This window comes from Microcaecilia unicolor, chromosome 1, assembly GCF_901765095.1.
Source record: "Microcaecilia unicolor chromosome 1, aMicUni1.1, whole genome shotgun sequence".
Lineage (NCBI taxonomy): Eukaryota > Metazoa > Chordata > Amphibia > Gymnophiona > Siphonopidae > Microcaecilia > Microcaecilia unicolor.
In genome coordinates this window covers 634281933-634294994 of record NC_044031.1, presented here as the reverse complement: position 1 = coordinate 634294994, position 13062 = coordinate 634281933, and the positions used below count along the sequence as shown (strand labels likewise).

Here is a 13062-nt window from a genome sequence, read left to right as displayed (position 1 = left end):
ATAGGTTGACATGTGCAATGTTGACCCCCCTCAGCTGTTCAGCTGTGTGATGATTTCACGGATTTCACGGACTTGGAAAAATCCAAAATCCCAGGAATAACATGTTTGTACATTTGGGAAGCTTGCCAGGTGCCCTTGGCCTGGATTGGCCGCTGTCGTGGACAAGATGCTGGGCTCGATGGACCCTTGGTCTTTTCCCAGTATGGCATTACTTATGTACTTATGTACACCACCGCCTTCTAGAAGCTGCCACTGTGTGCAAGTGCTGAGGTCACACAGTGGGTCATACCCTGGGCAGAGCTGGGTGGGCATTGGGTGGAGCTGTGGCCCCTTAGTTATTAGACCTGAAATTGAGAGTATCAGAGGGGAGCCTCCCTGTTTATATGTCATGTTCCTGCAGTACGCTTTACTCATTATCTCTTGTTTTTCTCTCTTCAGAGCCTAGAAAGTGTCAGATACTGTAGGGCTTGCTTCTGGGTTCCCCCAGTCCCCTAGTGAAATAAGAGCAGAGGTAAAAAATAAAATAAAATTGATCTAATGGGCAATGTCTTTTGAAATTACAAACAGGGTCCAAAGGCAAAACTGGATATGCACAATGAATTTTATCAGCAACCAAATTTGAAACATTTTTTAAAAGATATTTTTAGGAGATGAATAATGGTAAACTGAGAAAACTCAAGCAGTTTTAAGACAGGAATATATAATTCTTACATACAGGAACCCCCCCCCCCCCCCCCCCCACTAGTTCTTACTACCTTGAAGCCCCACTTGTTACCATGAAACTGCCACCAGAGGTCTTGGCAGCCATTTTGAGGTTGCAGATGGGGGGGGGGGGGGGGTGTCTTAGGAGGAAGCCTATTGTTCTTTGGGAGTAGGGGAGTCAGTAAGGAGGGGGTCTATTTCTTTTCAGGAGGAGAGTTGGAATTATGGGGTAAGTGGAGATTCTGTTATATGGGACCTGGCCAGTGGTGTGCTGGTAAATGTTTAACAACAGGCTCTCTCCCAAGTCCACCTCTATGCGCCCCCCCTCTGCGCCCCCCCCCCCCAAATTGCAGAGCTGGCTATAGCCGGGGAGAGAGCCTGGGGGGGGGGCAATGCATTACTCCGGGGAAAAAAAATTAAATGATCCCAGGTTCCTATCTAATTCATGTTTAATTTGGGATAAAATGCCATAAATAAGTAAATAAATATAAACTTTTAATGTTGAGCACCTGATTCTCAAAGTGGCCATATTGCAAACACTATAATGAAAATAAAATGATTTTTTTTCTACCTTTGTTGTCTGGTGACTTTGTTTTTCTGATCATGCTGGCCCAGTATCCGATTCTGCTGCTATCTGTCCTCTTGACTCCGTTTTCAGGGCTTCCGTTCCATTTATTTCTTTACTTTCCGCCCTTCTTCTTCATTTCTTGCCCTACATCTGTAAACAAAAGCTGGGTCCTCCGCAGACTTGACTGTCCAGTGGATCCAGCTTCTGCCTATTTTCTTCACCCATGTGTTTTTCTCCTCTCTTCCTTTTCCCTCATTTCATCTCCTTCCTCACTCCCCTCCATCCATGTCCAGCATTTCTTCTCTCTCCCTTCCCTTTCCTCCACCCATGTCCAGCAACTCTCCTCTCCTCTCCCCTGCCCTCCCTCTCTCCATCCATCCATATCAGCAATTCTCTTCTCTCCCCTGCCCTCCCCTCCATCCACCCATATACAGCAACTCTCCTCTTCCCCTCCCTCCATCCATTCATATCAGCAATTCTCTTCTCTCCCCCTGCCCCCCTCCAGCCACCCATACCCATCGATTCTCTTCTCTCCCCTGCCCCCCTCCAGCCACCCATATCCAGTGATTCTCTTCTCTCCCCTGCACCCCCCAGCAGCACCTCTCTGCTCTCTCCCCTCGCACTTATTATTATTATTATTATTAGCATTTGTATAGCGCTACCAGACGCACGCAGCGCTGAACACCTGATACAAAGAGACAGTCCCTGCTCAAAAGAGCTTACAATCTAAATAATACAGACAGACAAGACAGTTACGGGTGAGGGAGTAATGGGAGCTAAAAAGCACAATCAAACACACTGAACTGGGCTGGTTCATGCTGTATGTGATGTAATTTGTGACTTTACTGCCTCTGGTATGCAGAAAACATACCACTGAATCAGGGAACTGCTTACAGAAACTCTTAAAAGGCACCCACCCATCCTCTTCTTAAAAAAACCTAAAAACATACATTGAAACAACAGGATATAATACGGGGGGGAGGGGGGGTAAGAAAGCAAAGAGACCAAGCAAGACTGCAGAAAATAAGAGCTGCCGTTCTGAGGGAAATATCTGGTACTATCTTTTCAAAGGCCAAGATCTGGATAAAACTGTCCCAAGAGCATATATAAGCAATAACGTTGAGCATGATTACTTTTCTCTCCTGTAACTCTGCAACTTGTGTGATATCTAAACATTGTACCATATTAAACACAGAAACTTAAATGCCATAATCCAGCTCCTGACCTGAGGCCGACCTATTCTCAGTACTTTGACTGTCATCAAACTGTGCGTCAGACCTGCATACTGAACTGTCGTAGAATTGTCCACAGTGCTTTTGATGGGAATACCTTCGGCATTGACAATGATGATTCCTTGCACTCCTTTCTGGCTCTGGATCCGCTTTAGCGTTTCTTCTACCTCCGCCATGATCCCGACACTGCGGCAACCAGTACAGAGTCAGACAACAATCAGGCACCAGACTTCCGCTTCTCTCCACTTCCTTGCTTCTTGCTCTTGCCCATCGCCGACTCGCCATCTTTTCCGTTTAATTTTTTTTTTTTACCAGTGTTAACATGTCAGCAGGAACAGGCTGCTTCAGCCAATCCCAGGGGCCTTCCTTCAGCGTGTTCCAACCCTGAGGGCTGAAGCAGCCTGTTTCTGCTGACGTGTTAATTTTTTAAAAGCAGTTTTAAGCGCCAGTTCGCTAAAGAAGAGAGGTTGGGGGTTTGGGGGGAGGAGAAACACAAACAAGCGCTGCGTGTGTTGAAGATGCCCGAAGCCACAGGGGACACCGTCGACACTGCAGGTGGGGACCAGAGCCCAAATTTTGGGAGGTACTTTAACAACCGGCTCTCAAAATTCTGAAAAAAATAACAACCGGCTCTCGAGAGCCGGTGCGAGCCGGCTCCAGCACACCACTGGACCTGGCTGATATTCATGCGGGACCCACACAAATGTCTTGTGTAACCCTCATAAGTCTCAGCAGCCAGCAGTAGTCTGGGCAGACCCTGATTTTCAATGCCAGTGCCCGAATGTGGCCATGAGTTGAATTTCTATGTCTAATTTAGCCAGCCATAGTCAGCATGTTAAAAAGCTATAACTGCCACCAACAGAATATTGTCCAATTAATTTCTCTCAGTCCCTAACATCTCATTTAATAAAATTGTCTCCATCTTTCTTTTACTGTATACTGTTTGGGAACTCACCTTCCTCACCAAATACCTCTCCACAGTGTGCACAGAAAAAGTGCTCAGGGTGCCAGGTCTTGTCCATAGCTGTCAGCACCTTCTGCAAAGAGAAGAAAGCAGAGTCACCAATGCAGGGCACAGAAGAGAGATGCTATGAAGTTTCTTTGCACTTAGAGAAGCTCTGTATAGGCTGTGTACTGTGGAGAGGGCATAGGCAGCCTGCAAGCTGGCAAATTTATGGTTAATAGTTCCCTCTCTCAAAGCTGAGAGACCAGCTGCTTTGCACCTGCTAAAGAGCTAAGCAGAGTGTTATGAAGCTAGGAAGAGCACTATAGCAGGTCTTGATGGAAGCTGGTTGTGTTATACTGCAAATACATATGAATTTTGAAAGAACTATCTCCAAGTTTGTTTTATCTATTGTTCTGTGACGATGTGGTTTTGTATCTGCAATATTTATAGATTTGTTCTCTGCAGCTTTGGGGTTGGCTTTCATGCCTAATCTTGAGTCACTGGGTGATTTTATATTGAGATTTGAGCACTCTATGTTAGCAGGAGGTATTATGGTAGAAGGGCCTCCAGACAGCAATTCTTTCCACTGGACAAAGAACACTACAACAGTTCAGAAAAAGACAAAAATGATATGGGGTTTGTGCCAAAAGATGTATGAGAAGAGACTTGAAAACCTGAATGTATACCCTAGAGGAAAGGGGGGATAGGAGGGATATGGAATAGTCATCTGCACAGAAGTAAACCTTAATCAACAATCCTTCTGCAATATTGCTCAAGAATATTAAGTACCAGACCAAGGACCAATCCTTGTGGCACAAGACTAGTAAACTCTCATCCCCAGAGCGAAAGCCATTTACCACTTTACTGCCTCCCACTGAACCAGTTTTTAACTCAGTCAATCCTTTTAAGGCTCATAGTAAGGGTCCTGGATGCTCAGTTTATTGTAAGTCCAGCTTCAAAATGGCTACTATGACCTCTAGTGGCAATCTCACTAGTACTGTGAGACTGCCACTACAGGTCATGATGGCCATTTTGAGGCCAGGGCCACAAGAAGCAGGAGCAAATGGGCTTGCTTCTGCACATTGGACCCTGAGACCACAACGGATATACAAAGTAGGCCCAGGGGGGTCTACATGGAGTGAGGGGGGGGGGTCTTGTTAGGGCATTAGTTCTGTTTGAGGGGGAGGAAGAGGTGAAGAGATTGGAATCAAGGGGGTTGGGAGGGGCCTATATACAGTGGTGGAAATAAGTATTTGATCCCTTGCTGATTTTGTAAGTTTGCCCACTGACAAAGACATGAGCAGCCCATAATTGAAGGGTAGGTTATTGGTAACAGTGAGAGATAGCACATCACAAATTAAATCCGGAAAATCACATTGTGGAAAGTATATGAATTTATTTGCATTCTGCAGAGGGAAATAAGTATTTGATCCCCCACCAACCAGTAAGAGATCTGGCCCCTACAGACCAGGTAGATGCTCCAAATCAACTCGTTACCTGCATGACAGACAGCTGTCGGCAATGGTCACCTGTATGAAAGACACCTGTCCACAGACTCAGTGAATCAGTCAGACTCTAACCTCTACAAAATGGCCAAGAGCAAGGAGCTGTCTAAGGATGTCAGGGACAAGATCATACACCTGCACAAGGCTGGAATGGGCTACAAAACCATCAGTAAGACGCTGGGCGAGAAGGAGACAACTGTTGGTGCCATAGTAAGAAAATGGAAGAAGTACAAAATGACTGTCAATCGACAAAGATCTGGGGCTCCACGCAAAATCTCACCTCGTGGGGTATCCTTGATCATGAGGAAGGTTAGAAATCAGCCTACAACTACAAGGGGGGAACTTGTCAATGATCTCAAGGCAGCTGGGACCACTGTCACCACGAAAACCATTGGTAACACATTACGACATAACGGATTGCAATCCTGCAGTGCCCGCAAGGTCCCCCTGCTCCGGAAGGCACATGTGACGGCCCGTCTGAAGTTTGCCAGTGAACACCTGGATGATGCCGAGAGTGATTGGGAGAAGGTGCTGTGGTCAGATGAGACAAAAATTGAGCTCTTTGGCATGAACTCAACTCGCCGTGTTTGGAGGAAGAGAAATGCTGCCTATGACCCAAAGAACACCGTCCCCACTGTCAAGCATGGAGGTGGAAATGTTATGTTTTGGGGGTGTTTCTCTGCTAAGGGCACAGGACTACTTCACCGCATCAATGGGAGAATGGATGGGGCCATGTACCGTACAATTCTGAGTGACAACTCCTTCCCTCCGCCAGGGCCTTAAAAATGGGTCGTGGCTGGGTCTTCCAGCACGACAATGACCCAAAACATACAGCCAAGGCAACAAAGGAGTGGCTCAGGAAGAAGCACATTAGGGTCATGGAGTGGCCTAGCCAGTCACCAGACCTTAATCCCATTGAAAACTTATGGAGGGAGCTGAAGCTGCGAGTTGCCAAGCGACAGCCCAGAACTCTTAATGATTTAGAGATGATCTGCAAAGAGGAGTGGACCAAAATTCCTCCTGACATGTGTGCAAACCTCATCATCAACTACAGAAGACGTCTGACCGCTGTGCTTGCCAACAAGGGTTTTGCCACCAAGTATTAGGTCTTGTTTGCCAGAGGGATTAAATACTTATTTCCCTCTGCAGAATGCAAATAAATTCATATACTTTCCACAATGTGATTTTCCGGATTTAATTTGTGATGTGCTATCTCTCACTGTTACCAATAACCTACCCTTCAATTATGGGCTGCTCATGTCTTTGTCAGTGGGCAAACTTACAAAATCAGCAAGGGATCAAATACTTATTTCCACCACTGTAGATCCTTGGAAGAGGGGTTGGGAAGGAAAGGGCCTTTTGATCTTCAGTAGGAGTAAGGAGGCCTATTGATCTTCAAAGAGGTGTTGGAAGGGAGTTTATTGATGTTTGGGGGTGGGATCATGGGGAGAGGAAAGACCAAGTCTTCTTCGGGCTGCTACCTAGAAGATGAGGAGTGGCCTAGTGGTTAGAGCACTGGTCTTGCAATCCAGAGGTGGTCGGTTCAAATCCCACTGCTGCTCTTTGTGATCTTGGGCAAGTCACTTAACCCTCCATTGCCTCAGGTACAAACTTAGATTGTGAGCCCTACTGGGACAGAAAAATAAACATGCAGGTTCTGGCCAATATTCAGTGTTGGCATCCATATAGCTAAGTGACCAATGTTAGGACTGCTATTTATATGATCCTATTTGGTCACTTAGCTATGCAGGCAGTGGCACTGAATCTTGCTGACACTCCTATAGCTGCCAGCAAATCCCTGACTCTGTCCTCAGAACGCCTCTCTCTGGCCCATTTAAAAAATGATCAGAGCCAATATTCAGTGGCACTGCCTGTTAAGTGGTACTGAATATTGATGGCTGGCCTACAGAGCATGAGTAGGAGTCTCTTCTGTTCACTTAAATTGCTTTGAATATTGACCTGCTAGTTTATTAGATTCATCTGAAAAATTTCCTAAAGATTATCTCAGCTGCTTACCTGGTCTTTGAACATTGACCTCCATGTTCTACATTCCCTGCCTGCCCCCAGATTTTTAAAGGAAAATGCTGAGGTGAGTTTCCTTTCAAAAATGTATTTGCAGACACTCTGACATGAAAATTGTCCTAATTTTCTTACTTACATCCAGGACTGGTGCTGCACAATAGGCACAGGGTGGAGAGAAGAGATCCTGGTAATCTCTCTTACAATATGCCAGGCCATTCCTCTCAAAGAATTGTTGGGTACCAATCTCTTCTCCACAGTGGGTGCAAGTGAAATGTTCTACATGCCAGGTCTTACCCAGCACAGTAATCATCTGTAAGAAGAGAACGACTGATCACATAAAATCTACTTCTGGGATCCATGTCTGAGGTGTAGAGAAAATGAGACATGGCGCAGCATTTTAGAAAGGATGTTCAAATTGGGACTTCTGAAGGGGTGAGGCTGGGTGGGACTGGGGGGGGGGGGGGCAGCGAACTGGCTGCACAGGGCCCCACAATTGCTAAGACTGGCACTGAAGGTGACACAAAAGTCCCAAAGCAAGTCATGTGAAGCAGAAACTTTATTGGTTGGCAAAAAAAAGACTCAACACAAATCGTGTTTCAGTCATAAGGCCTGCATCAGGAGTCTACAAACAAAACATACCTACATTAATAATAACATACCTGTACCAAACACTTGCTCAGTCAACAAACAAAATCATAAATATAGGCACGCTGATATTTGCATATAAAGTAACACCTTCAGCCGAAACACGTTTCATGTTGAGTCTTTTTTGCCAACCAATACATTTTCTGTTCCATACTGCTTGCTTTGGGACTTTTATGTCACCTTTTTTATTTTCTTCTGCAGAATGACAGTGTTCACTGACAACCTATAAGTACTAAAAGATGCTCAAAGCAATAGGAGACTCCCAGGCAGTCAGGAATAGCAGGTAATGGTGATAATAATTCCTCAGGAGCTGGCAAGAAATTATAGTGCCGGGTAGCTGATGTCACAACAGTACAATCTGGGAAGGCACCAACTCCTCCTGCAGAATGATAGTGCTTACTGACAGCTTATTTATTTATTGCATTTGTATCCCACATTTCCCCACCTCTTTGCAGGCTCAATGTGGCTTACAATTACATCATGATTAGTGGAAATATTTTAGAAAATAGACATTTAGTATTGCATAAGGATCTTGGGTAACATGATAATGATAAAGCATGATAGTAGTATAATAAGCAAATATTGTAAGGCAATTCAGGATATATGTGTAGAAGTTCACATTTGTTGATCTTTGTGGTATGCCTTGTTAAAGAGATGGGTCTTCAGTAGTTTGCGGAAGTTAGTTAGTTCATAGATCGCTTTCAAGTAAAATATGTTCTGAGCAATAGGAGACTCCCAGGCATTCAGCAATAGCCGGTAATGCCAGCTATTTTAGAAACATAGATGTCTATTTCTTCTGAAGCTGTCAAGAGCCCAGTATCTCTTGCCAGTTTTGTTTTGGGAGTGGGGGGTGGGGAGAAAGGTCCTCCTTTAATCTCTCCAGTGCAATGCTTCTCAATAGCAGCACTTTTCTGAAACTGGATGTCCCAGGTAAAAGGCTAACTCCCAATATCCATGTTTTTGGACATAGATCTTCATTCTCTTTTTGAAATGGGGAATAAATGTCTATTTTTGGACCTGCTCTAATCTCACCAAATATGTGCCCAGACCACACCCCCTTACCATTGGAGTGGTCATCAGCTTAAGCTGTCCATATCCCAGCTTTATAAAATTGGAACCTAGACATCTATATATGATAGACTTCTATATGCTGGTGCTTCTAAAACAAGCACCTTAGTAATAAGGCAGAGACATCCAGTTAATGAGAAGAGAGACAGGGACAAGCACAACTGTGGATTTGTGATGGACATATGTAGACAAATGCTGTAACTCAATGAAAAACAGGCACAGATGATAGAGAGGCACAGGCAGAGCTGTAACTTTGTAAAAGATGGTGAAAATAAGGACTATAGTTCAACAGTACCCACCTTTCCAGCAATGGCTTTCCCACAGGAGGCACAGACTCCTTTTGAAGTGGCTGCAGCTCCCAAATTTTTCATCTCTTGTTCTAGGTCCCCCAGCATGTTATTCAGGTTATTGCTATGAGCAAAATGCAGTGTTGGGGATTCCTGTGGAGGGTCCTTACTCACTGGAAACTGCAGGAAAGTGAGGAACACAGTGACACATGCAAACCACAAATAAATCCTCACCAAAAATAAACTAAATAATCACACATTAGAACAAGAAATACACGGATAAAAATTAAAATAACATTTTCAAAAAGCCAATTCTACATGCAGGGCAACACTAGAGAAACAGAAATAGAAATTCATTCCCTATTATACCATACACAATAGAAAATATAAGAGATACACATTTCCTAAGAGAAAGTATAAAAAATGTTCTTTTAAAGAATGGCCAGAAATTCTATAATAATAAGCCATGTTTCATCCTGCCAACAGCTCACAATATGACTAGAGAAAATCATTAATATTACAGGAATTCAACAACTGTTTTTTTGTTTCTGTACTGTAATTTACTGTTTTTTTTCCTTTAACTAGTTTGAGGGCAATTTCAAAAACTTAGGTCCTGATGATTAAACTGTGAAGCCACTTCTCAAAAGTATGATTCACATTGGGGAGGGGGGGAGCATAAAATGACCCAAAATATTGAAAAATTCCAACTTTCTGTCATTTTGGGAGTAATTCTATATGGAGCCATCTAATTTTATGCAGCAATGCTGAAAAGCAACGCTTATTAAATCTAAAATAGAGAAAATTAGATTTCCTTTAAAACAATATTCAATGACTCCTCCAGTATTCCTTAATGGAACATTCTGAAGGAATAATATCAGCTAGAAATTGGACATATTTTTGTGTTGCTAACTCAATTGATTTAGCTTTTTTACTGGAAAAACATGCTTCTTCACACTGTTTTAGACAACTGTCCTAATCTTTTATTAAAATATGCATCATATACTTTTTCAAAATATTTATATCTATGTGTTAATGATATTTTAAATTCAGGATCTTTCTTTAAGGAGGCTGGAAAAATTATTGTCCTTCCCATTCCAAAAAATCCTAACTTATCACTCACTGATATATCAAATTATCATTCTATTGCCTCAATCCCATTGTTAATTAAGGGGTCCTTTTACTAAGCTGCGGTAAAAGGGGGCCTGCACTAGGGTCCGCATGTGTTTTTGACACATGCTGAGACTCCCTTTAGCAGGTAAAAGGCTGTCTCTTTTTTTTTTTTAAGAAATGGCCATGAGATACATGAACCACTTTCATGGAGCCATTTCAGGGGGGAGCACTTACCGTCACCCGTTGAGGTGGCATTAAGGGCTACTGTGCTAACCCGCTCACTGCCTGATTACTGCCAGGCAAACACCAGCGCTACAAAAATGGCATGCGCTGGGGGTAGGAACCAGAGGCGTAGCCATACCTCGGCAGGAGGGGGGCCAGAGCCCGAGGTGGAGGGCACTGTTTAGCTGCCTCCCCCCGCTGCCGACACCCCCTGCCACTTTGGACACCCCCCTGCCACTGCAAGCGCAACCCCCCCCCCGCCGCCACTGCCACCCGCCCGCCCCCTGCCCCGCCGCCGCATCAGGTACCTTGTTTGCTGGTGGGGGTCCCGTGCAGGACGTAAGGTGTCAGAAACAGATGATCACACCACAAAGGCGCTGGAGTTGACTGGCGCTGAAGAAGACTCTTCGGCTGGCGGGGATTGGGGACCCCCGCCAGCAAACAAGGCACCTGATGCGGCGGTGGGGCGGATGGTGGGCGGCGGGGGGTCAAATGTAGAGGAGGCCAGGGCGTAATCTGGGAGGGCCCATGCCCCCGTGGCCCCATGTAGCTACGCCCCTGGTGGGAACTATCACTGGGCTGCTGTGGTAGTCCGGCAGTAATTCCTGTTCGGCGTGCGGTACGCCCACTTAGTAAAATGGCTCCTAAGTTAATGGAAAATATAATGGCAAAGCAATTAACTGAGTTTTTGGAGACTCATAGCATTCTTCCTAGTTCTCAATCAGGATTTAGAAATCATTTCAGTACTGAAACCGTATTAACTTCATTATTGTCTATTGCCAGGCAGGAAATAAGTATAGGTCTCAATTATGCAATTATTTGGCATGTCAGCTGCTTTTGATTTGGTAGATCATGAAAATGTATTGAATTTATTGGATTCTTATGGCACAGGTGGTACAGTGCTCGAATGGTTTCAAGGTTTTTTTTAAATATAGATCTTGGCATGTTAAAAAGGCAAACAAATTTTCTCTCTCATGGATACTGGAATGTGGTATCTCGCAGGGGGCTATCCCCTTCCCCCCATTTTATTCAATGTTTTAATGTCTCACCTCCCCCCTTTACAAAGCCGCACAAGTGGCTACCAGTGCGGTAATGCCGACACAGCCCATTTAAAGTGAATGATCTATGTCAGCATTGCCATGTGTCTTTGTAAAAGGGGGTGGGGGGGGGGGGTCAGTTAGCTTTTCAGCTTTCCATATCAGGATTTAAAATCTATATCTATGCTAATGACATAACACTTATTATACCTTTTGTTGATACTACATCTGATATTGCCCAACAAATTAAAAAAGGAATAGATATTCTTACCAGATGGACTACAGCCTTTAGATTAACATTATTGTTTTTAGGACAGTCCTTCAAAACTTTTATGGAAAAAAAACAGAGGAAAATTCTTGGGTGTAATTTTTGATGAACACCTTACATTTGAGCCACATATTAAAAGCAGTGATGAGTAAGGTATTCTACACAATGAGGAAACTAAGAAGGACCAGGCCCAGTCTTAACTTCAACGCCTTCAGACTTGTCACTCAAACATTACTATTGTCTCACATGATTATTGTTATATGATATTTGTAGGACATACTGAAGGATTGATTAAAGGTTTGTTTATTAAACTTTGATGTGTCCCTTACTGGACAAGCAGGTCAGAGTGGTTTACAAAATAAAACTAATTCCCCTGTTTACTAAGTTGCGCTAGCGGCTGCTGTGCACTAATGCGATGCCGTGTGGTTAACAGGGGGGTAAATTAATATAAATAAAACATGAAAAGGAACTCCAAAAAATGATAGGAAAGCAACACAAAAGCCAAGAACATGCATACACAAATTAAATAAAACACAGATGGAAAACTCTCTAGTGCTGGAGGCCAAAAACTCAAGTGAAATAGAAAGACTTAAGGAGGAACTTGAAGGACTTAAATGAGGGTTCAGATCTTATAGACGGGGGTGGGGGACCTAAAAATAGAAAGCAGAGTGCCTAGCAGATTCTAAGGGGCATTTTTACAGAGCAGTGGTAAGCCCAACATGAGCTTACTGCTCACTCTTCTGGGACTACCGCCAGTCCAACACGGCCACTGATGGCAGTCCCGCCCCATTTTCGGGGAAAAAGAAAACCCCCAGAAATGGCTTGTGCAGCAATAACCCAGCGGTAATCAGGCATTGCTGCATGCTGCCTGGTTACCATTGGGTTAACACGGGAGCCTTTATCGCCACCTCAATGGGTGGCGGTAAGGGCTCCCCGCCACATGGCCACGCAGTAAGATTTATCTCACCACATGACTATTTTTTTCGGCTTTTACCAGCTGCAGAAAAAGCAGCCCTGGCGCGTGGGAAAAACGGTCTCCACTGCTAGCTCAAGGCCCTTTTCCTGCAGCTTGGTAAAAGGACTCCTAAATAAGCCAACTTAGGAACAGGAAGAACCAACCGGTGAGACTCCAATGAATGCAATTGTCTAGAAGGAGCATATGGGATGGTCAGAGAGGAGAGAAATAAAGGTAAACCTATATAATAAGCTCTATGAACTAAACAGAGGATTTTGAAAAAGACCCTGTAAGGGAAGGGTAACCAGTGAAGATGCAAATAAAGTGGGGTTACATGATCAAAACATTTGGCTGAGCACAGAAAACGGGCAACAGAATTTTGTAATCTTTTCAGTTGAACACCAGGAGTACCAATGGAAATATAATTACAGTAATCCAATTTAGAGATTATAAAAGCATGAACCAAGGTATGTAAAGAAGCAAAATCAAAGTAAT

At 44.0% G+C, this 13062-nt stretch overlaps 1 protein-coding gene across 3 annotated transcripts in view; it reads right to left on the bottom strand.

The window, feature by feature from the left end:
• LPXN (leupaxin) overlaps nt 1–13062 on the bottom strand; it is a 147744-nt gene that overhangs the window by 53019 nt on the left and 81663 nt on the right. For all 3 annotated transcript variants that reach the window (XM_030221087.1, XM_030221079.1, XM_030221096.1), the window contains 3 exons: nt 8988–9155; nt 7112–7285; nt 3458–3539 (listed from right to left, as the gene is read on the bottom strand). In XM_030221087.1, the coding sequence (XP_030076947.1) occupies nt 3458–3539; nt 7112–7285; nt 8988–9155 (424 nt within the window). The remainder of the gene's footprint in view (nt 1–3457; nt 3540–7111; nt 7286–8987; nt 9156–13062) is intronic.